Genomic DNA, 26,578 nt, shown 5'->3' with positions numbered 1-26,578 from the left:
AAGAAGAGTAAGTCCAAAAATAATCCCAGCAGCAGAAGAAGAGACAGCCGCTAGCCGCTAGCCATTAGCTTTACAGCCAAAGCTAGCCAGCCGTCGCTGCTGGTGTCGAATTAAAATCCTATGCTGCGACAGACAGGGAAGGTGACATCAGACAGTCCCTGACAGAGACCCACCGACTACATGGAGAAACAGATGCATCTGAACCTGTTCGCTTCCAGACCTCCTATGGCAGGTGGTGTTCAGTCCAGCTCAAAGATGAAAATGGGGTGAGCTGGCTTTTAATCATCAATTATCTCAGGTGTTAAATCCACCAACACGTCACCTGCTCTCTGTTCATAAAGTTTAATGTTGTCCGATATATGGAAAGTTTGTTTTAGGATTGCTAAGCTGTTATCGTTAACAAGCTAACTTAGCTACTGCTGCTATAGTTTGGATCGTTACTTGTCTTCTACAATATGACCATGTATTTGGTTTACCCAGCTGCTTTCGCATTTAAGCACTTTTATAACTAATAAATATAATATAAGAAATAATCGGGTAGTCAATATTTGCATTAGCTTAGATCTGTGAGGACGGACAGTGACCATTCATGGAAAGATAACATAAACAGTGTCTAGAGATATTCATATTCAGTAAAGTCAGGTTCAATTTTAATGTGAAAAGATCCCTTTACAGGGTTCAGGGTTGTGTTTACTTTTCATTTGGAAGCCAATGTTTAGTTAAGGGTTGATACAGGCTTGTTTACATCACTATAGTAGAACAGATGATTAAACAAGTGTGTGCTTTTATTAAAGATGTACCTATAGTTTATATTTCACACACACTTTCTCCCCCTCTCCCGAATTCCAAATTTTGTTTGGCTTTGAATATCTTTATCCAGTCATCATTTTTATTTGTACCAGTTATTTCTGTCTGCACAGTGTGATCATGGGAAAAAGACATCACAAAACGACTGTGTATGTTAATATTCCTGCTGTCATATGAGAACATTTACATTTTGTCTGTACGTCTCTGTAACACAGACCTGGTCGGAAGAAAGATTTCTCCCCCCTGCCCTGGAGCCATTACTTTGAGACCATTGAAGACGTTGAGGTGGAGAATGAGAATGGCAAAGATATATCCTTGATTTCAGCTTGTGTCTGTATATAGAAAGTGTACCATGAATTGTTCAAATTCTGGGGGAGATAGACACCACATACAGCCTTCAAATTGATTAGGTCAGTTCATATTTAGCTTCTTTGTTATACCATTGAGTCATCAAACTTCAGTGTGGTACAGAACGTTTGATGATAAAACATTTTTTTAAAGCTCATTTAGCAGCATCTTCTTACTCTGTTACCTGCACAGCTCTGGTTTGCATTTCCTTGACCACAATGAACACTTTCAGAATCTACTGCAGTGGTGCCCATGGTCCTGTGCTGCTCCTGCTCCATGGAGGTGGCCACTCTGCACTCTCCTGGGCAGTGTTCACTGTGAGCATAACTACTAGTACAAAAAAAAGCCTTCCAGCCTAAATACAGACCCTAACTATGCAGCTGCTTTTTATTTCATCTGCTTTTCCTTATTTGATGTGAATGTTTTCACATGTTTCTTTGTAGGGCGTTATATGCAGCAGGATCACCTGCAGGGTCGTGGCTATGGACCTTCGAGCTCATGGTAAATATATGTAGGTAGTCAGAAGTCACAACTGTAGTTACATACTTTATTTGTTGTTTTGAAATGAAGATTCTGATGGCGATTAGTCACCTCGATTAGGTAGTGTGGTTAATCCTCTTGAATTACAGACTTGCTCACAACAGCATAAATCCTCCGCACTTTTTAGGTGAGAGGTGGAGCAGCTGGGTGCAGCAAGCAGAGACAGGCAGTGACTTATTAACTCTGGTGCGTAGATCACGTGAATTGGTTTACAGCACTCCGACACCTTTGTCAGCTCTCATCACCACAGACTCTCTAGACATCTACGTCGGTGTCTTTGATGTGTATGATGCTGCTCTTTCACCGGGAGATATTATGATTTATTATTTTCATTTTTTTTGTCTGTCGCGTGTAAGAACCAACCAACTCCCCCACATGCTCTGAGTTTCTTAACGCTGTAGAGAAACTCAATAAAGCAGTGACTTTTAGTAACAAAAAACTAACAAAAAAATGCTCTTACTTTTAGATTTTTTTTTTACACAGCTTTATCACTTTCTTTACCTGCAGGTGACTCCAAAGTGAAAAATCCTGAAGATCTCTCTGCAGATACGATGGCCAAGTGAGTTGTTGTGTGTGCAGTAGAGACAGACACTGGGTTTGTGACAACCACTCTCACGCTTTAAATTTTGTTATATTGGATGGTTCACCCAAAAATTAAAATTCACCCATTATCTACTCACCTCTATGCCGATGGAAGGGATCGGTTTGTGTGAGTCCACAAAACATTTTTGGAGTTTCAGTGGCAAACGGCGTTGCAGCCAAACTCAATACAATTTTCGGCTAAATGTTTGCAGTGATCAAGAGGAGGATATTCAAGGATATAACATGGAGGCATGTTGTGTTTTTTTCAGTTGTTTTTGGATGTTCGAAGAATCAGTCACCATTTACTTGAATTGTATTGGATTTGGCTGCAACGCTGTTTACCTTTGAAACTCCAAAAGTGTTTTTGTGGACTCAAGTTTGATCAAAATTTGTATTTTGTCACAAGCTCCTCATTTCATTGTTACGTGAAGAATTAGTCTTTATTTCTGCTCATATGCATAGAAACATTGACATTAACAGGTTTATGTTTTTTTCTTTCATAAGGGATATTGGCAAAGTGGTGGAGGTTCTCTACGGAGAGAGCCCTCCTCCGATCATGATTATTGGACACAGCATGGGTGGGGCCATTGCAGTTCACACAGCCATTGCCAATCACCTACCATCTCTTCTGGGCCTCTGTGTTATTGACGTTGTAGAAGGTAAGTGCACGTACTTTGTCAAGTTGCTGCATCGTAGATAAAAGTTACATAATTAACAAAATAGCAAGTTGACTTTACTTTAATTTTAAATATACATGATAAATATTTATATTGAAATATAAGAACATTATTAGTGGGAACATTGAAGACAACTGAGTTTGGTAATTTTATTCAGGTACAGCGATGGATGCTTTGAACAGTATGCAGAATTTCCTCAGAAGTCGGCCAAAGACATTTAAATCTCTGGAGAACGCCATTGAGTGGAGGTAAACCGATCATTATAATACTCTCCTGCTATTTAGTAAATACGTTAAAATTGCATTTTTTCGTTTATTTGTTTGTTGTTTTTCTTTTCTTGAACAGCTTTACTTTAAAGAGTGTCCATTTAAAGAGTTTGGTTTGTCTTGCTCAAAATTGTTCTTTTGCTTGGTTCTCAGTGTGAAAAGTGGCCAGATCCGGAACATGGAGTCAGCACGTGTGTCAATGGGAGGCCAAGTGAAGAAGTACGTTTACTCTCTCACTTGCACATTACCTGCTGCATATGTTTGCAAGTTTTATTAACCTGTATACGGGCGTCCACAGATGTGAGGACCCCACTAGCAGCCCAGGAGTCTCTAATAGCATTGGCGAAGGTATAATAGAAGAGGACGAGGAGGAAGAAGCAGAAGAAGAATCCAACAAGAAAAGGATGAAGGAAGATGATCAAGAGGTGCGGCTCCTCCCTGTCCTTGTGTTCTTTTTGTGTGTAACATGAACAGTATGTGTATGAAAAGTGTAAAGTAGGTTAAACACTCCCTTAAAGGGTTGATTTTGCTGATACAGATGAAAAAGGAAAGCATCTTCAGCTGGCGTGTGGACCTGTCAAAGACAGAAAAGTACTGGGATGGCTGGTTCCGAGGCCTGTCTGCTCTCTTCCTCACCTGCCCTGTGCCAAAACTGCTTCTGCTCGCAGGTTAAATCTTTCACTCATTACTATTTCATACAGCCTCCATAAAACATATATGGGCTGCAAGTTCTGATGGGATTTCAGGGCGATCCCAGTTGTTTAGATGAATACAAATAATTTAATTGAAAGTTATTTCGCCTTTGGCTGCCCAATTTCACCCCTGGTGTGTTCCATTGTACAGGAGTGGACAGACTGGACAAAGACCTTACTATTGGACAGATGCAAGGTAAGAAGGGCAAATGGAGAGCTTCCAATTTCCGTTTGTGTTTGAGTGTTGTTACTGTAGAACATAGCCAACTGACCTTGATCATATCCATGATGTCACTGTTTGTCCACAGGGAAGTTTCAGATGCAAGTCCTCCCTCAGTGTGGTCACGCTGTCCATGAGGACGCACCTGAAAAAGTAAATAAACATCCACTATGCTTTGCGTAAAGTGTGACGTTTGGATTCAAGTAGGTTTTAAGCCTCCACGCTGAAAGCAGTCAGTGGCAGGAGGTATTATGTTTTCGGGTTGTCTGTCCATTCGGCCCATTCTTGCTAGCCCGATATGTCAAGAACGCCTTCACGGAATTTCTTCACTTTGATACAAACATTAACCCTGACCTGCAGCAAATTGATTCGATTTTAGTGTTCAAAGGTCAAGGTGGCCTCACCAAACCAAAACCTGCCTTCTGAACACTTTATTTTAAATAACGCCTCGAGAGAATCTTGTCAAATATGGCACTGACTAAATTTCAGGTCAAGGAGAACTTAAGAAACATTTTTTAGGGCTTCTTGAACATGCTATCTCAAATCTACATCGACAGAATCCCTGTTGTCTTCCCCTTGTTCTTTGTATTTGATCATGATGATTTTGTTTGTTTGCCCTTTGTTAAAGCTGAATCCTCTGTCGTTTGTTGTTAGGTAGCAGATGCTCTAGCAACATTTATGGTCCGACACAAATTCACTGAGTTCAAGGACGGATATCTGTGGTAAGTGTGAACCATATAAGATGTGTTACATTTTACATTTATTATTTATTTATTTATTTATTTATAGTATATCATAAAGTTTACTGAGATGTTATTCACTGTCACTTTGTCTTTTTTTTTTCAACAGCTAATGTCCATTTTTCAGTCTAAATATAGCCAGCAGACCTAGAAGAGTTGAACCTATCGTACAATTTAAGAAAATTGAGGAAAACGTAACTATTATTATTATTATTATTATTTTGCTTTCCTATGTAGATATTTTGCCTTTCAGCTTTGCCTTATGTTCATTTTCAAAACACTGGGATTTGATTGTACTTTTCCTTTATAATATGTATATTTTTTAATTTCTGAAATGTAATGCTCTCCTAGTTTTATTCTGAGTGATTGCATCATGTTAATGTGTAATCTTTGATTTCAAATAAAGATTAAAGATGGATGCAGCAAAAATGTCACATGTGCTTCTATATTTGGTAGTTGTATGAATTATTGAATACCTAAAATGAACTATAGATGAATGTAACTGGTGTTCTTAGTAACTGACAGTGGGTTCTGCTTACACTAATGCTAGACGCTCCAATTACAACAAGAAATGCCTGAATTCATTGAAACAGCCTTTTATTACCAAAGCAGACGAAGACCATTTTACATTTGTAGCATGAATTTCACTGCAACATTGGGTGTTCTGGCCTTTCAATCACAAGACATCCTCTGCTTGGGCCGGCCGACCACAGGCTAATCAGCCCTGGGTGTGTGTCCCTAACATCTTGGAGCCCAGTTTTTGTCTTTCCCCCTGATCCAGAGCCACTGGTTGCAGTGTTCTGCTAAAAACACCTTATCTGGCAGTAGTAGAGAAAGTAATTGAAAGAAAGTGATGTAATTGTCTGCCCTTTTGTCTGGATAGGCAAACAAAATCCATTGTTTTTCTGTTCTGTATCATTTGAGCAAGGATGAACAAATATACAGTATACCCTAACTAAACAGAGAAGACATCAGCTGATGTCATCAGACTTAATATACTCTGATCTTCCTCCCACTGTCAGGCTTAGATAAACATTTTTTGCATTTTCTTCTCTTTATTCTTTAATTAAAATTGCTTCATTCTCAATCACGTCACAGGTTTTTTAAATAAAGTATGTAAAATTTACAATGAATTTAGACAATTGTTCAAAATTTCAGTGTGGACAAACCAGAGGAGAAATTGCCTTTGTTGTTTTGAAGATAAACTTTATAAAATGATGACACCTGACTCCCTTCGTCACTCCTTAAGTTTTGTCAACCTTCGGAAGAAAACGTTTTTTACACTTGTATCTGCAATTGTAGCTTCATACACAAATTTGGGTATACTTTAGTAATCTACAGTATCTAGCATTTCTTTTTAAGGTTATTTCCTCAGAGCTAGATAAAGAAGCGGAAAGAAGAGCTGTTCTCTTGCAGCCAAAAAAAAACAAAACAGCAGAAAAACAAAGTTGTAGTTTACAGCGATGGTGTTTTCCCTACTTCCCTGATATATGCCAGGGAATTCAATGCAGGTTTTAATTGTCCCACCAGAGATCAACACACTCAGGAATATATACCTGAGATGTGGAACATGAATTATTAATCTGCCATAATGACCAACACAGTCCTCCACAGACCTCAGACCACTGAGATTAATCTGTGATATGAGTCTGTAAACAAAGCTGTTGTGTTCTGAACAGGGACAGACATTTCTGGTTGCATCATGTATTTTACACACATGTTCAACTAAATCTGAAAAACATATGGAATAAAGTGCAAGACCTGTAAATAAAACAAATTCTATACGGGAATCTTCTTAAGTTACCATGTTCTTTTTTTTGTTAGATTCAATATTTTGACACACAAACCGAATAATTTGTGTGTGTGTATCAGGTCGGATGCACTGAAAACTGGTTCATCAACCTGGCAGTAATTAATATAATAAAATACATATCAATCCAATACTCACTGTAGGTTTATGAAAGCAGACCTAATGAGTTAAATCTTGTCACGCCTCAGCTATTCTTAAAATGTAATGGAAACAAACATGCTTATATACTGTATTACACTATTACACTGACATACAAAGATAGTACAGCTCACTGTCCCTATGTCACTGGAAGCTGTAAGCATATTTACATTCTCCCTTTGTAAACATTGTTTTTTTTCTGTATCCACATATTAGAACAAGGAGATGATCAAAATGCCTACATGCAAAATGATTAGGCAAGTTGAAGGACGATTTACTTTAGTATTGAACAACTGCAGTGCTCTCGGTCAATCCAAAATGTTAATAAACCTCAAACCTGAATATTTTAGAAAGTAAAACCGAGGTTTTGGCTTTCTTAGGAGAATATCTATGTTTGTACAATTATTGGGCAATTATTAGTGAGCAGAATTATGATGCAACTAAATGAAAAACAATTGTTTTCCCATCTCACATTATTTTCATCTCTTAAAGTGAGAATAATAAACAAGCAACTCAAAATTGACAAATAAACATTTCTGACATTTAAATACCAGTTCATACCAGTACCACACCTCCACCTTGCTGGCATCCGAGTTGAACTGAAGCTGTGTGCCCGTTACTGATCCAGCCACGGGCCCATCCATCTGATCCATCAAGAGTCACTCTCAGTCCATAAAACCCTTGAAAAATCTGTCCTCAGATATTTCTTGGCCCAGTCTTGACGTTTCAACTTGTGTCTTGTTCAGTGGTGATCGGGTCTCAGCCTTCCTTACCTCGGCATGTCTCTGAGCACTGGACACCCTGTACTTCTGGGCACTCCAGGTAGGTTGCAGTTCTAGAATATGACAGCACTGGAGTATAATGGGTTCCTGGTAGCTAGACGTTTGATTCTTCTCTTCTTTGGCAGTTAATTTGCGTCTTTTTTCTCATCACGTTTCTTGTGACCCTGTTAGGCATTTGCAACAAAAAGTTTGATGGTTCTGTGATCACGCCCCAATATCTTAGCATGTTCAAGAGTGCTGCATCCCTCTGAAAGACTTTTTACAATTTTTGACTTTTCAGAGTCAGTTAAATCTCTTTTTTGGCCCATTTTACCTGAGGAAAAGAAGCTGCCTTATAATTATGCTCACATTGATATAGGGTGTTGATCACCTGATATGCTTGAATCCAATAGGCAATCAAATGTATACAGCTTGGAGTTGGAAAATATGCATAAAAATGATGATATGGTCAAAATACTCACTTGCCTAATAATTGTGCACACAGTGTATATTCTGTATATCCAGTTAAGCCTGGTGAATTGGGCTGAGCCTGACAAAGTTGACATGTGCTACAAAGGTCAGTGGCAATGGGACAAACTCATTACGTGTGAAACTACACTTCAAATCATTTGACATAACTGTCATCTACAAAAAATACAAAGTATATATAAAGTGTAATATAAATTAGATTCCAAATTACTTACATTACTGGTTTGTTCTAGTTCATTTCAAAGTAGGTACTTAGTACTTTATTCACCAAAGAAATCTTAGGTTAATATGAATATTTCTCCTTTTTTGTATAAAACAATATAATAAATATCATCGTCTCAGCTGATCAGAGATCAGCGCCTCAGCTTCTCGATCAGAGCAGAAGCTGCAGTTGGTTTCTATCGAGCTTCAGTATTTGTGTTCGCCTCCAGTCTGACCTGCTCTCGCTTTTTGTTTTAATATTTCGCCAACTAAAATATATATATTTATAAGCTATCAGGCTTCAGCTTTATGTTTTTATTTATTTCAAAATAGGGTACTTCTTATTTCATACATTTTCCACAAATATGGGGATGATTCAAATAGCCCTACACAGTTCTGTGTTTAATTTGTTTCAAAGTAGGGCGACACTTGCCTGTGTATTTTGTTTGTTTGTTAACTTGTTGCTTGTCTGTTTGAGAGGCCTGACTGCTATGTTCACAGCAAACTTGAAAAAAAGAAAATGTTAAGCCATGGTTTAACAGCACTATAGGCTGAGTCCTTGTTTACCTGAAATGTGCACTTTATAATTTTATTTGTAGCGCCCTGTTTGGCAATTATGTTTTTCAACTAAATAAAACATTTGCATAAAGCAAGCCAATCCACTTTTCATGTTGATAGAGCATTAAAAAAAAAAAAGGATGGGGAAAAAATAAATGAAGGGACATTTAGAATAGATACAAATTTGCGATTAATCGCGATCAATTTTGAGTTAACTATGACATAAATGCGATAAATCGCGATTAAATATTTTAATCTTTTGACAGCACTAATATATATATATAAACTCTGCACAGAAGCACAATGTGAAAACACACTAAAACTCTAATGAGACATCTTTATTGTAAATTGTAAGTTAACGTTTTCTGCTGCAAAGAATTTCTCTTACTCCTTCAAAGAGAACCTGATCGATGCAGAGCTTTGATTGGTTGTTAAACTGACATGGGCGATGATGTCAACACACAGAGGACTTCTAGAAAAGAAGGACATGTCAACAGGAGCCTGAATCATTCTTCAGATTGTCCCCAAAAGCAGTCATTGTCAAAATGAAGTCAGACCAGAGTGGCAGCTTGTAAGTAATGTGTCTGGTACAGTAAATCTGTGTTTTATGTCTTCAGATTCACCGATTTTACATACGAACAACAGTTTTTTTTTTGTGATGCTGTTTAATGTTTTGTGTTACATTTTGGTATTTTTCACTATGATGTTTTAGATATTGTTTGACATTAAATTCTTACACAGGTGATGTGTCTGCTATGTGTGTGCGTGCATCTGCCTTTAAAGACACTGCACAGAGCTGAAGTCATGAACGACACCACAGAAGTCACCCAGCTGAAACCTTTGAAAGCCGTTATCTCAATGCTGCCATGTCTTTTCTTCCTGTGCCTAAATGGAGTCATGCTCTTTGCCTTGCTGAGGAAGCCTCTCTTGCTCGAGTCCCCTCGCTACATCCTGTTTGCTCACCTGCTGCTCTCTGACTCTCTGCAGCTTGTGATCACGATGCTGCTGTACATCGCTGCTGCGACCATGTTCAAAATGATCAATTATGTGTGTGTTATTATCACAACAATTGCAAACATCGCTATAAAAATATCGCCCCTCAATCTTGCAGTGATGTCTTTGGAGAGGTATGTTGCCGTCTGTTTTCCACTGAGACATGTAAATATTGCAACCACCAGAAGGACAGGCAGTGCCATTGCTGTGATATGGATAGTGGCCTCTTTGGACTCAGTCACCCATGTTCTCGTTTGGGTCAGCCACCAGAACAAAGACTTCACTGTGCCAAGCTTGTGTTACAGGAACAGTGTCGTCATGACAAAGACTTCTACTTTAATGATGTCCTTCACCATCATTTATTTTGTACTGGTGGGCATGGTTATAATTTATACATACATTGCTATCATGATAACTGTGAAGTCAGCCTCCTCCTGTAATGGTAATCCTAGCAAGGCCCAAAGGACAGTGCTGCTGCATCTGCTTCAGTTTTGTCTGTGTCTCTCCTCTACTCTGTTTGGCATGATGAACAGACTGTTGATCATTAACCGTAAAGTGGACATTAATGTTCAGTACGGCCTCTTTTTGGGTCTCATCATTTTCCCAAAGTGTTTGAGTCCGCTCATATATGGCCTCAGAGATCACACCTTCAGACACATCTTCATATATTATTTCACCTTCTGGCTCAAAAGCAATGTGAGGCCAGTTACCAAAACCTGATTTCTAATAAAGTTATTGTGTTATGTGTTCTTTCTTGCATAATCATGTTTTGTTCCGTGACCTATCTGCATATTTGCACTTTTGTTGTTATATTTTCTCCTCAGCTCTTTATATATATTTAGATATATATACATTATTTTCTATTTTAAATTTTGATATTCTATTTTATTCTATTTTACACTATTTCTATCTTATTTTATTGTATAGGTTGTAATTACTTGAGCATTGTTAGAAGAGAGCCTGACACAGCTTTTCACTGCCAGCGACTGCTTAATGTTATTGTTGTGCATTTGTTAATAAAAATCTTGAATCTTGAATCTTTAATTTAGTTTTGTTTGTTATTTTCTTTAGTACCTGACTAAGTATGACGAGTGATCAAATTCAACTCAGATATTAATTAAATTATTATTATGATGAAGCTATTAGGGCTGTATATACTGAGAATTGAAATGCTGTTTGAAATCACTTGTCATGTCCATGTGGTGAAGGATGGATTCAGATTTCACTGATTAAAGAGACGTGGGGCTTTCTGATCACTTCTTCTTGTTTTGATCACAAAAGCCTTCACATTCAAGCAATTGTCACCGTCGATGATCATCATGAACTACTGTTGATAATCCACTGTAAAAAATTATGTCTTTTATTATACATATCTTCTCTGTCATAATATAACTGATCACTCCATATCATTTAGAACCAATGCAGACCGTTTCAGAAGTTAACTTATTCACTGAAGGCTTGATACTTTTAACCAAGAATATATTGTAACACATGTTATTAACAGTTTTTTAGCCAAGTGAAACACAGTTATCTATACAACAAATGCTTGAATTACATTATCAGAGGGGAAAGTCATCAATATCAAAATATAAAAGCATTAACAATATTTAATAATTGACTGATGAGATTCATTTGGCTGCAGTTTGATGTTATTTAAGATCTTTACTCATGTTAAGATCATTCATATTTCTGCCGTCTCTTGACTGTCTCAAAATAATTTTAATGAACCTGTATAATTTTGAATGTTTTGTGATTTCTAGGTGAATAATTATATTACAAAAATAAGGTACATTGCTAAATTCAACGTGCCTAAAAAGTCATGTATTCAGCTTCTATGCAGGGAAGTTTATTAAGAGGATTATCTAGCATGTTGCCACTAAAGAAAAATCTTAATTCAGTGAATAATTATTATTATGTTTCTGTTTTTTTTTTTTTATTATAAACAACAGCGTTTGCAAATGAAAAGGCTAATGGCAATAGTTGAAAAAAACAACAGATTTATACACAAATAAACAACTAGAATCAAAGTTTGAATCTGATATTTTAATTAAAAAAGCCTATTCAAACGATTTGATCTGATGGTGAAGTTTCAGCACTAACCTGAAGTATGATCAGACAGGTCAATGTTTTTAAGTCGTCTCTTGTTTGTTTGACTGATTTCAGCTCCACTAAATATGTGAAAGTGTAATAAATCATGAACTTACAGCAACACAGCAAACAGTGATGATATAAGACACCTTGTCAAATGTGAAAAATGCAACAGGTAAAGTCTGAACCACAATGAAGACAGTTCCTCCTTTTAGCCAGCAGATGTCACCTTTGCTTTATATATATAGTTGCACAGTCCACACTGTGGCTCTAACGGCAGCCATCTCATTTCAATCTGCAGTATGTACTTTTGTTCCACATAAAGAAAGTTGAGGGGTGTTGATAGAAACTCATGATATTATTGACGAAATTCCAGCCACCTCCTCTTTCTCACAGTCCAGATGGACACTTGTGTGGGGGCACGTATAGAGACAGAGCACAGAGAACAACCAATTTATGTGGGTAAACAGGGAGGGAGGCACTGACCTCTGGAATAAAAGAAGAGCCTGAGCAGGAGGTGGACTAATTTAACCAATCTTTACTCCACCACAATCCTGAAGCCCCTTCAATACCTCTCTGGCCTTCATGAAAGAGCACTTGAGGGGGTGAAAAACATTCCAGAGAGAGAGAGAGAGTACCTGGTGATAGAGAGCAGCTTTAGTTTAGAGCGAGAGAAGAAGGGAGAGGTTGTTCATGATCATGATCACAAGCTCCTTCACATCCTCGGCAGAGAAAATGGATTGTGTGGTTTTGGTTTAATTGTGGCAAGTTTTTGTGAATGCAGCATCAGTTTTAGTTTAGGACTTTTTGCGTTGTTAAGTGTCATTCTCTCCTCTGTTTTCCCTGAGATGCGGTTTGAGGGAAATGCCCAGAGATTTTCTGCAATGACATGTTTTCAAAAATGTGTATAGTGTGCTTTTTGGGCTTCATACAAGTAGGAACAACTGCTCTCTCTTTTATCAAATTATCAAGAGTGAGACTGAGGCCATATTTAGAAAGCTTTCACAGTACACATACAGGGAATGGACATAAACACTTCACTAAACAATGCATCATTTTACCATGACACTAAACCAGAGAAACAATTCAATGAACACTAAAAATATTTTCCCAAAGAGCAAGTTTCCGTAAATGTTGTAATTATCCCACGACTACTGTAAACAGGTTTGCACATGCATGCGTTTCTGTCATTTTCTCCATCTTCAAACTTGGTTTCAGAACATTAGACTTTTAGTTTTTTCGGTTTTGCCAAGTTCTTGGAGAATAGGAAGAAATGGAAATCAAGTAACCAAAAGAATCTCTTGACAGGAAAAAAAAGAAATGGAATAATGGAAACGTCTGTAGCTGCAGTCGAGGGGTTGTGGAAATGTCAGGAGGAAACTTTATCATGTGGAAATGTTAATGTGGCTGGGATTTTAAAAGAAGCCTCTAAATCAAATCAAATCGTGAAATCTGCTTTTCTCTCCCCCTCATCACAGATTCTTTGTCACGGCAACATACGGCTTTCAAGTGGAAGCTTTACACTGCAGGCAAAAGAATTCTGACTGAACTGAAGAACAATGGGAATATTTGATTTTAACCACTTGAAGACAGATTTAAAAAAGAGTACATGCCGTTTTGCTCGCATGCACACTCACATGCACAAAAATACGTCTGCACTGTCTGTTTTACAGTGGAATGGGATGGTGGGAGAGTAATTGTATCCCTTGTGGCTCTCCAAAGTACAGCACTGAGACTCGAATTAAAGCACTGACCTGGTTAGCTTTCTGTCAGCAGGAGGGGGTGCTGCGGCGGCCCCACATCCCTCACCCACCCCCATCCCACATGCAGTTAAATTGCAGAGATTAACTTGTTGACTGATGGGCTGCAACTAAAGCTACATATGTCTGCGTGTGACAGACGTACACACAGCCTGAACAAACCCCCGAGAGAAAACATTACAATTCTCCAACAAGTGTCAAATGAAAGCATCAGCATTTGCTCCGCATCACTTATTCAAATTGGAGAGATTAGAACATTATATAACTTCTGGAGGCTCAAAGACCATCAGTTTGTCCTACCATTGTAGGTCAGAAACACCACCAAGATAAATCCCTGTTACAGACACATTATCATACCCAGAGGACTGTTCATGCCATGTTTTCTCACAGCACCTCCACCAGGAGCAATATCATAGGTCTTTTATGGGACTTAAAGCAAACATTTTGACTTGAATAAACAGGTAAACAAAGTTATTTCAGTAAAGTTGGCTCAATCCAAGTTAAGTGTAGAATTGTAAGAGTTTAAAATGCACGTAAGTGAGAAAAGTTAAGTAAGTGCTTTTCCTGCTGTCACTTGTATGAACTTGAATTCAGAATCAGAATCACTCATGTCAATAAGAGCATATTTTATGTAAATATGGGTGTAGGTGCACGTTACAACCCAGCTCATGAGGGGTCGGGAGGCAACTTAAAACCAGGTGTTGGTAAAAGTTATTTATTCAAAGAAAAAGTCCTTGCAAGCTGATGACTTCAGTACAAGGCAACAGGACAAGTGTGTGCAGTTTAAATCAAATAAAAAACAGAGAAGGAAAGTGCATAAAGCAATATCTCTACCAAAAATAAACTAATGCAGGAATGTTGTTTTAAGCGTTAGTCAAAGGAGTTACCGTTCCTTTTTCCACAAGAAATGAAAAAACACTATTTTCTGCCTGCTGGACCATCTATAGAATGGATTATTTGTGGAATAAATTGGTAGTTTCCACCCTTTTTTTTTAAATGTTCACATGATGGCCTCATTTGCATTCAAATGGATCCTTGCTCCTTGATAAACTGGCTCAACTTTCCAACACATTTCTATGGAAATCTGCTCAGTGATTCCACAGACTCACCGCCACTGAAAAGAAAGCAACCCACGTTGTGCTCTCTATTAAAAATAAAGACAAATGAGTCTCCAGTAAAAGACAGAAGAACAAGAAAGTCATTAGGAGGAATCAATATAGATATGGGGTTATCTACAGGGATGACGTAATGTGTATGCTAATGGACGCTTCCTCCGGGGGGCTGCTTTTGACAGAGGCTCGACGATGAATCGCTCAGTGCTGCGGTCAGGTGAGCTCCGGCTCCCCCCCGCTCCACTGAGCAGATGGTTCAGTCCACATGCAGTTGATAGTTGTTGCTGAGGAGGTTCCTCCACATACCGTTGAACCTGCTCTCATCCCGGGTCCTGCGGCTGGAGGCTGCGCTGCTTTTCCCAACATGTCCCCGTCTTCTCACCGGAGCTACCGCGGAGGACACGGCGTGGTCGCGTTCCTCCACGTTTTATTGAGTATAACAGGTGAGTCCGTGTTTGTTTCCTCCCGCTAGTATTTTCTGCTTGTTCCGTGGAGGCTACACAGAAGTTTGGAGAGGGAGCTGCGTGTCTCTCGCACCGAGCACAAATCCCGGGGAAAACCGGCGACCAGCGCGTTCTCCCGCCGGCGGGATTAGTAGAAGTTTAGCAAGTTGAGCAGGTGTCCTCTGCAGATCCAAGCAAACTTGGTTTTAAGTTCACTTGCAACGCATCGGGGAGAGGTTGCTAGCCGGCACCACCACCACCACCACCGCGGAGGATGGCGCGACCCGAGGCTGCCATAGAAACCCTCCATAGAAACCTCCGAGGAGCACACCGTCACATCCATTAACGTGTACACACACGCACCTGGCCTACACTTGGGTCAGTGCGGAGTTACTGGGAGCCACATTAGCTCCTGAAACATCTTCTGTTGAGGTAATGTGCAGCGGCGGTTTTGTCTTAATGTTCCCGAACTGTTTGGGAACTTGCACGTGCGCCACCACAGATGACTGAACGTACGACGGCACCTTGCACGTCTGCACCGATGAGGCTCAGACGCCATGTGTCTGCTGTTAAGCCTCGGGCTCCCAATTCGCTCGAGTTTGTGTGAGACAGCAGCGATATGTGAGAGGATGGGTTGCCTGCACAGAGTTTCGGTTTGTTTATATATATATATAGAAATACAGTGGATATTCACCATCTAGTAATATATTCTAAAATTATATATAGTGGCATTATTCAAAAAAATGGGACCAGTCCTCAAAAATATATTTTTATGAAAACCATACCAAGTTCCAAAGGGGAATACAAGTATTTTTCAGCCTGTGGGTATGTAAATACCCACAAAAAAAACAACCTTTGGAATCGGTCCTGCAGATCTCCTTCGCAGGCTGGCCAAACACTGGGCAGTAGCTACAATGCAATCTTATGAGGCAACTGCAACAGAAGTGTCCACAATTTGGGTGAATTGGCTCAAATTGTTAGTCTGGGTCTTTCATAAGTGTTTGGCAACATTGCACATGTCTCACTGAGCTATGAGTGAATTGGGCCAGACTATTGTGTTTGTTTCCTAGTTTTCCTCTCACCATTCCTGAAGCTAGGAAAAGGACAATGTTGACTTCATCTTTCTGTGTAATACACTTCAGAGCAGCAGTGTCACAAGCTACTTCCAAACTACATTTATATAGATTTGAGTCTTGGAGAGAACAAAAGTGCAGTCCTTAACAGACTGATCACCTCCTTTCCCTCCAAGTTGAAGCACAGAGACCGTTATCAATTTTGACTTGCTTCACTTTAAGTCTGCCATACATTTCAATGAGGTGTTTGACCTTGTGCCTTTGTTGAAAGCAGAATAGATGCACACACCCGTACAGCTAATAACGTTAAGCCTTAAAGGGTAAGCAACACTGAATTCTCCTGTACACATCGTATATGTCACTAAAGATGCATTAATCATATTTTTGACCATTAGGGAGCAGAAAAGCAGAATGAGTCATGTGATGGCTCTATCTTATAAAGTTGGTATAGTTTACATGTTGACTACTTCTACATCCAGCAGAGAGGATGTTTCTCACATGTTCATTGAGAACAACCATTCAGAAAAAGTGCATTCATTAAAACCAAAAATGAATTATCCAAAAATGCTTAATCCTCCATTACATTGATTAAATACATAGATTACATTTTTATATTAACAGTATTCATATTTAAAATATTTAAAAATATTCATGCGCATCAGTTAATTAACAAATGTATTACATTTATCCAAAAAGACAATAAGTGACAATAAGTGCATTCAACCATGAGGGTACAAAACCAGAACAACAAGAATCAGGAAAGCCAAACTAACTAACAGTTATAGGCAATTGCTACTAAATCACTTTTCTTTTTCAATTTAATTTGTCCTGGCTGTAGACTGGACCTGATCTGTTAGCAGCACGGGACACAAAAACTAATGTTTTGAAATGGATGCGGGCAGCCACTGGTAACCAGTGAAGAGAACAGAGGAGTGTGAAAGAATTAAGGTTGGTTAAAAGACCAGTCGAGCTGCTGCATTCTGGATGAGCTGCAGAGGTCAGATGGCACTAGCAGGTAGACCTGCTAGCAGGTAGACCTGCTAGGAGGGAGCTTCAATAGTCTAGGCTTGAGATGACCAGAGCCTGGACCAGAACCTAGGCTGCTTCTGAGTGAGAAGGGGCGTATTCTCTTGCGTCTCCTTCTTGTCCCCTAAGCTTGCACAAAACAATTGCCAAGTCTGCAGGGACTTGAGTTATTTTGGGGTAGTGACTTCCCTCCTTTACTGGCTTAGTCTTGCAGGTTGATATTTCAAAGTGTGTGGCACCATGAGACATTAATTACAGAGACTGTCATGGCCCTCCACAGTCTTATTTATCCTGCTGGGGAAATGTTTTCAGAATAATATGAGAGCGCTTGAATGTAGTATTTTATGTTATTACTTCATCAAAGACATGGTACATTACTTTCTGCATTCACTTATACATTCATATAACATGAATGTTGGGATTTCTTGTCTACATTTTTATAAAATTAATCTAATCACTGTGCCCTGAGCTGATTTCCAACTGATGATTTCCAGCCAGGAAGCCAGGTTAAGAATATGCATGTGAATTATTCATCAAAAAAGTTGATTTGAAGGTCAAATAAGATCAATATGTCGAACAACTATTTTCAATCCTTCTCTCTCCTGCTATGGACAGCTTACTGGGCTACTTCCACCTAACACCATCACCATTTATGTTCTGATTTCCACTTTTAACAAGACACGCTGCCCTCTGGCAAGACACTCATATTAATACATCGCTGCCACATAAGTGGTGCATGTGAAGGTAGTATTGACTAAAGTGAGAGTGAGCTGCAGAGTATCCCTGGGGAGCAGAGTGTCCTTGATGACAGAATATATTTGTGTGTGTCTGTGTGTGTGGTCTATGTATTACTTATGTTGTGGGGACCTCAATCTGAGTCACAATTTAAAGACTTTACCTACCTTATCGGGATAAAGACTAAATCCCCATCATGTAAGTCCTTCAATTTTAAGGTGAAGACATTATTAGCATTTAGGGGGTAAGGCTTGCGTGTATGTGTGTTGCATTTGCAAGCATAACTGAAAGCGTCTCTTTGATGATCTAAGATGGCAGAAACTTGAAGGACTTTTCTCTCTGAAGGCAGAAGAGGAAGAGAGAGAACTATGTTAGTGCTATGTCTGATAGTCGTCATATAAGATCATATAGACTTTGCCCTTACTTTAATTGCTCCCTTATTCTGAGTTGGAGAAACAAGGACATTCTTACGTTAGGTTGTTGTCATGTCACCAGTGAAAATTTTATACAGCTACTATACCTCTTCCTTAAAATATTGTGTACAGTAAATGAGAAATGCTGTTTCTTTCCTCCTAACTGAGCTGTCATGCTTATCATCTAACCTCATCATTGTACCTGTGGTAAAAATCTGTTTCTACTTAATGAAAACAGATCAGTGTACTGCACAGTTACCATCTGGATTTAAGTGTGCCATTTTGCACAGTTTATACAAAGTGCAAATAATATGCATTTTGTTTTCATTCAGAAAGCTTGAGTCGTTTAGTATGTCTGTTTCCACTGGTTTATTTACATTAGCTTGGGGCCATTTTTTGGTATGCAGAGCAGCTTTATTCCTTGGAGGAAGCTGTGATCTCTGTGTTGTTCAAAGTTTGGGATATGGGAGTAATCGGAAAGGAAGGCCGCCATATATGTGAGCATGGCTCTCTTCAACTGGAGGCACATTCAAACTATTCATTTACTTTTCATTATACTACCACACCAGCAACAGCTATTGATGGAGCCATTATGTCTACAAGTTGTACATCCGTCCATCTGTTTGTGCATCCCATTTTCTCGGGCTAACTCAGTAAACCCTTTAGGCAATTTGGCACAAACTTCCACTTGTACTTAAATAAACAGAAAAGAGGTTGGTTGTCAAATGGCAAGGTCATGGTGTCCTCATAAAACATGTAATTAGCCATAACTCAAAAATTCATGCGCTTAAATATATTTCAACATAAATGACAGTCGTAACATTTAGTATACAAACGGGGAAATAAATGGTGGAGTGGTATCGCAGGAACACACTCAGTTAAAGCGGAAACTTCTGTTGTAATGCAGAGTATATAGTTTCTGCCAAAAAGTGTAAAAACAGTATGGTAGACAAAACCAGACCATGATCTGCGCAATACTTATGTTATATATGCCATATCCACTGCCACTAAATGTAACACTTGTATATCAGCATCTCTGACAATAATGCTTTGTTGGCCTCAAATGGCATTGGCCAAACAAATTCTAAATATTGGTAACAGCAAGTTAGTCTATATTACCACACCTAATCTAATGCCGGGTTCACACCGGACACGGAAGCGACGCCGAAGCGTGGTGTAAGCGCAGCGCCAAGCTTTAAAAATCAGCTGGCTCCCATCCACTCCCATGTTAAATCGATGTGCTGAACACACCGGACGCTGAAGCGAGGCGTAAGCGCAGCGCCGTGAAGCGATTGTTTCGGCGTATAGTCTATTTTTTCCGCTTGACGCGAGCGTATCGCGTAAGGAAACACACTGAAAAATGATTGACGATATTGACAACATAATTTATGAATTATCAAATATGCACCCCATATTTTGTATGCACCTTCTGTTGTCCAGAAGTTTTAATTTTACCATTTTTACCAACCACATTATTAAATGTCTCCCTCTGCCCATCCACTACAGCCATACAAGCAGTCATAAAGATAAAAAGAGAGAGGGGGGGACTACGTATTCTCCACATAGGTTTGAGTGGAGAATACGTTATTTACCCTCGACATCCAACATTTAATGGAGCAAACAGCGGAGAAGTTCTTGAAGACGGATGACATTAAATTAATAATTGAAGTGGAGAAGTGCAGTTAGTTGTATGATCCTCGGAACATGTTGTATAAAGACAACACTAAAAAGGACACATGTTTGGATACTGTTGCAGTTAATTTTGGAGCAACAAGTAAGTAAATGCTTGAAAAAAATGATTAAATGCCATTTTTACTGCAGGCTGATAACGCTTCGGCGTCGCTTCTGTGTCCGGTGTGAACAGCCAAGAGCCAGTGCGCTAGGGATTAGCGCTTACGCCACGCTTTCGCGTCCGTTGTGAACCCGGCGTAATCAGTAGGTCTGCAACTAAGGACTATTCTAATAGTCGATTAGTCATCGATTATTGAAACGATTAATCGACTAATAGGATTATGAATGACACAAATTCTCAATTGCTCTTATTTAGCCAACAGCTTTTAAATTTAGCTTGAGGTTGTAAGAGGCATGTGATGACTGAAAATAAAGACATCAAGATCGAGACTTCATGCAAAAAAAAGTATTTTAATAAACTTTGCTGCATATTAGTGTATTGTTGACACAAAAGCAAAGAAAGATATATTTTTATATTTAAAATATATATAATATAATTTAAAACCAAGGACAGGCAAAGTGATAATAGCAAAAAAAAATCTAATTAAGTTTCCCTTTTTCTGTGAACCAAGAACAGGCAAAGTGCTGATACTAAAAATATATTAAATTTCAAGTATCAATTTTTCTTGTTAATAAAAAGGACAGGGAAAGTAGCAGCAATAAAAACATCAACAAACGAAACTACAGTCTTCTTTGTACTAAATAATTGTAATTAAAAAAGACGTTTGTCAGGCAACAGGATAACATTACGCTTTTAAACTCGTTAATAAAAAGTTTAAACCATATTTTTTGTAATGGATTCTAGAATCCTGCACACAGGTATATACGTGTATGTAGCAAGCTAGCTAACAGGCTATCTTACAGAGGCGAATCCGCATCGTTTACGTTACGATGTCAAACCTCCTCCTCCTCAAATGCGCGTGTCCCCGCTTGTCCGGTCCGGCTGTTCGCGGGTCCGAAGAGCGAACCAGTGTACAGCAGGTCCGCCGTACAAATAATGCAGGTGTTTTTTTTCGGGCCATGTTGAGGGTGAAGTTCTCCCGAACTATTGACTTCCTATTGCGCGATGCTGTTGCAGCGGACGCCATACATATATGTAAAGTCTAGATGTCTCGGCCAACGGAGTTGAACGTCCGCACATGGCGGCCATCTTGTCACAGGAAGCTCGCCCACCCATAACATTGTGTTGTAGTGGTACGTACTTTTTAAATAACCATAACTTGCTATGTTATGGTTATTAAAAATAGAATAATGTTCTATATAGATTAGTGCTGTCAGTTTAACGCGTTATTAACGGCGTTAACGCAAACCCATTTTAACGCCGTAAATTGTTTTATCGCGAGATTAATGCAGAGCTGCCAACTGTCACGCTTTCGCCGTGTGACACACGCTTTTGCATGTTGGTGGTTGACTAAGTCACAATCATTTTTTAAAACGTCATCGTATCAGGCCGTCATGAAGTACAAGGAGCGGGCGGGTGTGTGTGTGGTTCCAGATAGCTCACCGTAGCCCCGCCCCCTGCCCCCGCGCACTCGCTCACGGAGACACAGTGAGATCAGAGCTCGTTCACGTGCAGCAGCCTCAGTGACTCACTGCTTCTTAACTATGAAAACAGTGAAAACACAGAGTTTCTCTGGTCTCAGCCTCAGCTTCTCGATCAGAGCAGAAGCTGCAGTTGGTTTCTATCGAGCTTCAGTATCTGTGTTTGCCTCCAGTCTGACCTGCTCTCGCTTTTTGTTTTAATATTTCGCCAACGAAAATATATATTTTTAAGCTACTAGGCTGCAACTATATGTTTTTATTTATTTCAAAATAGGTTACTTCTTATTTCATACATTTTCCACAAATATGGGGAGGACTCAAATAGCCCTACACAGTTCTGTGTTTAATTTGTTCAAAGTAGGCCGACACTTGCCTGTGTATTTTGTTTGTTTGTTATTTTGTTGCTTGTCTGTTTGAGAGGCCTGACTGCTATGTTCACAGCAAACTTGAAAAAAATAAAATATTAAGCCATGGTTTAACTGCACTATAGGCTGAGTCCTTGTTTACCTGAAATGTGCACTTTATAATTTTATTTTGTACCGCCCTGTTTGGCAATGTTGTTTTTCAATAAACTAAAACATTTGCATAAAGCAAGCTAATCCACTTTCCATGTTGATAGAGCATTAAAACCCCCAAAAAATTATGGAGAAAAAATTAATGAAGGGACATTAAGAATAGATACAAATTTGCGATTAATCGCGATTAATTTTGAGTTAATTATGACATAAATGCGATTAATCGCGATTTAAATATTTTAATCGTTTGACAGCACTAATATAGATACAAGATTTCCCTTATTTATTTTTTTATTTAAAAAGTACGTGTACCACTACCAACACAATGTTATGGGTGGGCGAGCTGCCTGTGGCAAGATTGCCGCCATGTGCGGACGTTGGACTCCGTTGACCGGAAACGCGGATGAGACATCTAGCCTTTATATATATACATCTATGGAAGACGCCGCCATTGGTCAATGTTTTGTCACTACTGCACATGCGCGACTTTCAGAGATAGGAAGGAAGCGAGATGGCTCACTCCTCAGCTATTTCCATCGGCACCTCCGATAAAACAACGCTTAGTTCATCTGCACGGCACGAAAAACACGCGTTATGACTATCCAACGACTCATCGACGAGTATATCCGTTGGGGATTATTTTTGTCATCGAATTATCGTTCGACGTCGAACTAATCGCTGCACCCCTAGTAATCAGTCACCTAGGAAAACTGAAATGACACATTAACAATCACATTACTAACTTATGTAGGTGAACGGCCAGTTCTAAGTCAAGATGGACAACTTTAGCAGCTCGTATGGTTCTACAACTTAGAAAAAAACAACCAATAATGACTCTGATCCTTTTTTCTTGCCGAGAGACATGGTTTGTACACTGGGGGGAATTTTATAAAAGTCGCCCACATAAGCACATTCAGACAAATCTGTTTTGTTATGGGCATCCAACTATTGCTCTTAGACAAATTAAAAAAATTTGAACATATCCTTTTTAATGCAGCGTATCCCTGATGATGAGTTTTTGACATCAGTGAATTCAGCTAATTTACAGTACTGTGTGTATTTTTATCTTTGTGAGGACCGGATTTACTTTTAGCCAGTTTTCACAACTTCAACATGCTGTTTTTTAGGGATAAGACTTTAGTGCAGGGTTGAGGTAAATGTAAGGGTTGGGGTTAGGCTTTTAGCTGTTAAGGTTTAAGTTTGTGTAAAGGGCTATAAAATGTAATGTGTAAAAGAGTGTCCTAAAAAAAAGATAGAAGTAAGTATGTATTGTATTGTCCGTTTAAATGTATTGCTGTCTTTGCACATGAATTCAGCATTATTCTATCAACAGACTCCACAACTTTACATGTCCCCACTGATATATCCTCCCTTTTCTCTGGATGAGTAACACAATGACTCATTATGCCCACTCTTCCAAAAATTAATGCTCTCAAGATTTAATTTTCTCATTTAAATATTGGCTTGTATTGCACATATTTATTTACAGCCCAATCTGGGCAAAACATAGAGACTGTTAATTGCTGTGCCAATTCTCAAAAGCTGATTAATAATTATTTTGAATTGAATACCATGTACAATATTTATTGCCAAATTTGGTTATTACGACAAGTTAATTGGTTAAACTGTCACACTAATCAGGAAGCTCATATAACTAACCTTGTAATAAACCACAAACCCAAAGTTTGTGGAAACTGACATAAACTAGAAGCACTGTTAAAGTTCAGACTTTACTCCAATATTAGTACATTTAAATATAAAATAAGGCTTTTTTTTTTTTTTTTTCATACTTGATGGGAAGGGACATTTCCTTCCACAGTATTATTGTTTGAGGACATGGCCTTTTTAGTGTGTGATGGGCCAGATATGGAGCTGTTTTTGGCAAAACAACAATAGAATATTTGGAGTCAGTTGCCAAGCAGCGCAGCAGGTTTTGATCTACGATGATGTCTTCCTGCTGGCAGCTTGTTGCAATTAGTGATGTGCTTGAAGGCTCTGGCAGTCTAGCGGTGTTATATTTTCTTTTCTACATCAGTAACGTAATTCCTCTGTGTATCTGTTTGCCAGGGTCCTGGCGATCTATATTTCCTCTGAGTAGTGTTTCATACGTGACTTTCCTCTCGCCTCTCTTCACTCAGCCTTCTTTTTCATCTCTCAGCGATGATGTCATCGCCATGTGTTAGCATATCTCTTCCCCGCTTTTTCCTTTTTCCTTTTTTTCCCCTGCCGGTCGCAGTCTGTTCTCCTCGTATCCCTTTGACTTTCCTCAACGCGATGTTGAGCGCCTGCTTCAAGACATGCCACATTTCTGACAAGTGCAGGTGAAGAAGTGCATGGGCTAGTTATATTTGGACAAAGGGCACATAGACGGCCTGCTTTTGATTTCTGAATTCAGGTCAGGAGGAGGAAATCTATACAGAAGAAACAATATAATCAAATGAACAGTCAGTCGCACAATCAGCTGTATGTTACATGTTTTAAAAAGCCCAACACCTGCTGTGGTGGTATCAAGCTCTGAATCTAGTCTAATAAATTTAAAGGTTAGTATATAATTATAAATAATACATTTTTGATAGAGATAATGGCAGAAACGCTCTTAACCCACTGATTCCTGTCATCATGTAGGAGATCAGGGTTGAAATGTTTATGGGAGAGGCTAAGTACACAATAGACAGGTTACCGGGGCCAACAGAGACAACCAGATATTCACACCTACTTTTCAGTTCAATCAGGAGAGACCTGATTTCCAATTTACCAATTATTTATTTACAAACGCACAAAAGAATGTGTATGTTTTTCAGTCTTTGGCATGTTAGACTTCCTGTGAGATGTCATCAGGTCTAGAAGGGGGTGGAGCAGAACATCGAACAGGAATTCCCCCCGGGGTCTAGACACTGGTGGTGGTTTTATCTGGTGAACGTATGTTTACAAGGCACATCTTATGCTCGTTTGTCCTATTGGACTCGCTGAGTGACATCCTCTGCCCTCAACTCTCACAAGGGTAAGGAAAAACTGCAAAAACCTTGACAGGGAAAAAAGTAGAAACCTCAGGAAGAGCCGCATGCGAGGGATCCCTCTTCCAGGATGGACAGAAGTGCAATGGATGCCACGAGCAATGTGTATTAGGGATGGGCATAATTAATCGACGATCGATTAATTGATCATTAAGAATTTCGTCGAGGAGCCTGACATCAGAGCCGCAGGCAGGCTAGCCTAATTACCACGGAACTACCTGTGTATCACGTGGACGTCAGTCCCCTTAGAGCGAGTTTTTTCGGCGGATGGACTGACGGTCACCAGGCTGCGTTCGCATCTGACCCCAGAGCATGTGAACATGCTCATCTTTCTCAACAAAAACCCGTAGGCAGATTTCTCGACTCGGTGCCTTGTTTGATAGTTTTGAGTTACAGTTGGCAAAACCAGTCAGACCTAAGTATTATAAAGATGTGGTTAAGTTGTTGTTTAACATGATTTTTTTTTTATATTATTATTTTATTTTGGAGGAAAAAAAAAACGAGGGTCAGTTGTGTTTAGTAGCACCGGCTTCTAGCTGTCGGCTCCGCTGCTTAAGATTACGGCAGCGCATATTTTGTTCATCTTGTAATAAAGACCTCAATGAGGAAACACGCTTTGTTTTTTCACTGCATTTTAATATAGCCTATTAATAGTGAGTTTTTGAACTTGAAAATATGAATGATTAATCGAAAATGCGTCATTGATTCTCCCAACGATCGATGAAGACTATTTAATCGAACGCCCATCCCTAATGTGTATATTGTCAGGCTGTCTTGTAGATTTTTAGTCTGCGATCAGCTGCCACCATGATGGGGTGCCGCTATAATCCTAAATCCTCAATTCCCCAATCAACCAGAGTACCCAGATAAACCCTCGGAGAACATTCAAACTCCACACAGAGTCCTGGACAAACTGGGATCCAAACCTTCTTGATGTGAGGTGACAGTATTTACCACTGCACAAACAAATTTATCAATTATCAAAACTTCTGTATTTCAGATTGTTCTTCAATTTCTCAACTCTTAGCTCTAATATCCATACAAATGTTTCACCAAGTATTGGTTTTAGTTTCAAACGCTTTTCAGACGTGTTCCTTCATGGCTCAGTATTTAATAAAAGGCAACTATTTAGATTCTTATTTTTTATTTCTCTGTAGTGAATTTCTCACAAAGAAGACTGGCTCTGAATATGTACAAATTGACAACTAAGCTACTAATTCTTCTATAGGGATTATGCTTAAAAAAAGTGAGCATAATTCATTTGAAAGATCTTGTTATAATTCAAACTCTTTTAATTAATGGAG

The 26,578-nt window shown here is 39.0% G+C and overlaps 3 protein-coding genes across 4 annotated transcripts in view; all 3 read left to right on the top strand.

Annotated features, from left to right (window-relative positions):
- On the top strand, window positions 1-5,303 carry ppme1 (protein phosphatase methylesterase 1). The gene is made up of 14 exons (XM_062406680.1): window positions 1-266; window positions 1,023-1,117; window positions 1,381-1,472; window positions 1,599-1,656; window positions 2,203-2,254; window positions 2,782-2,936; window positions 3,112-3,202; window positions 3,374-3,439; window positions 3,519-3,645; window positions 3,759-3,888; window positions 4,064-4,108; window positions 4,221-4,285; window positions 4,787-4,854; window positions 4,982-5,303. The coding sequence occupies exons 1-14, from the start codon at window positions 181-183 to the stop codon at window positions 4,983-4,985; spliced, it is 1,134 nt and encodes a 377-aa protein (XP_062262664.1). The 5' UTR covers window positions 1-180; the 3' UTR covers window positions 4,986-5,303.
- A 4,330-nt stretch (window positions 5,304-9,633) lies between these two features.
- On the top strand, window positions 9,634-10,542 carry LOC133969860 (odorant receptor 131-2-like). Its single transcript, XM_062406567.1, has one exon. The coding sequence runs from the start codon at window positions 9,634-9,636 to the stop codon at window positions 10,540-10,542; it is 909 nt and encodes a 302-aa protein (XP_062262551.1).
- A 3,968-nt stretch (window positions 10,543-14,510) lies between these two features.
- The window catches only part of nectin3b (nectin cell adhesion molecule 3b), a 30,053-nt gene continuing 17,985 nt past the window's right edge, over window positions 14,511-26,578 (top strand). For both annotated transcript variants that reach the window (XM_062405469.1, XM_062405468.1), the window contains exon 1: window positions 14,511-15,225. In XM_062405469.1, the coding sequence (XP_062261453.1) occupies window positions 15,048-15,225 (178 nt within the window). In that variant the 5' untranslated portion in view covers window positions 14,511-15,047. The remainder of the gene's footprint in view (window positions 15,226-26,578) is intronic.

Source organism: Platichthys flesus, chromosome 15 (genome assembly GCF_949316205.1).
Source record: "Platichthys flesus chromosome 15, fPlaFle2.1, whole genome shotgun sequence".
NCBI classification, from domain to species: Eukaryota; Metazoa; Chordata; class Actinopteri; order Pleuronectiformes; family Pleuronectidae; genus Platichthys; species Platichthys flesus.
This window is presented reverse-complemented; position numbering and strand designations above follow the sequence as displayed.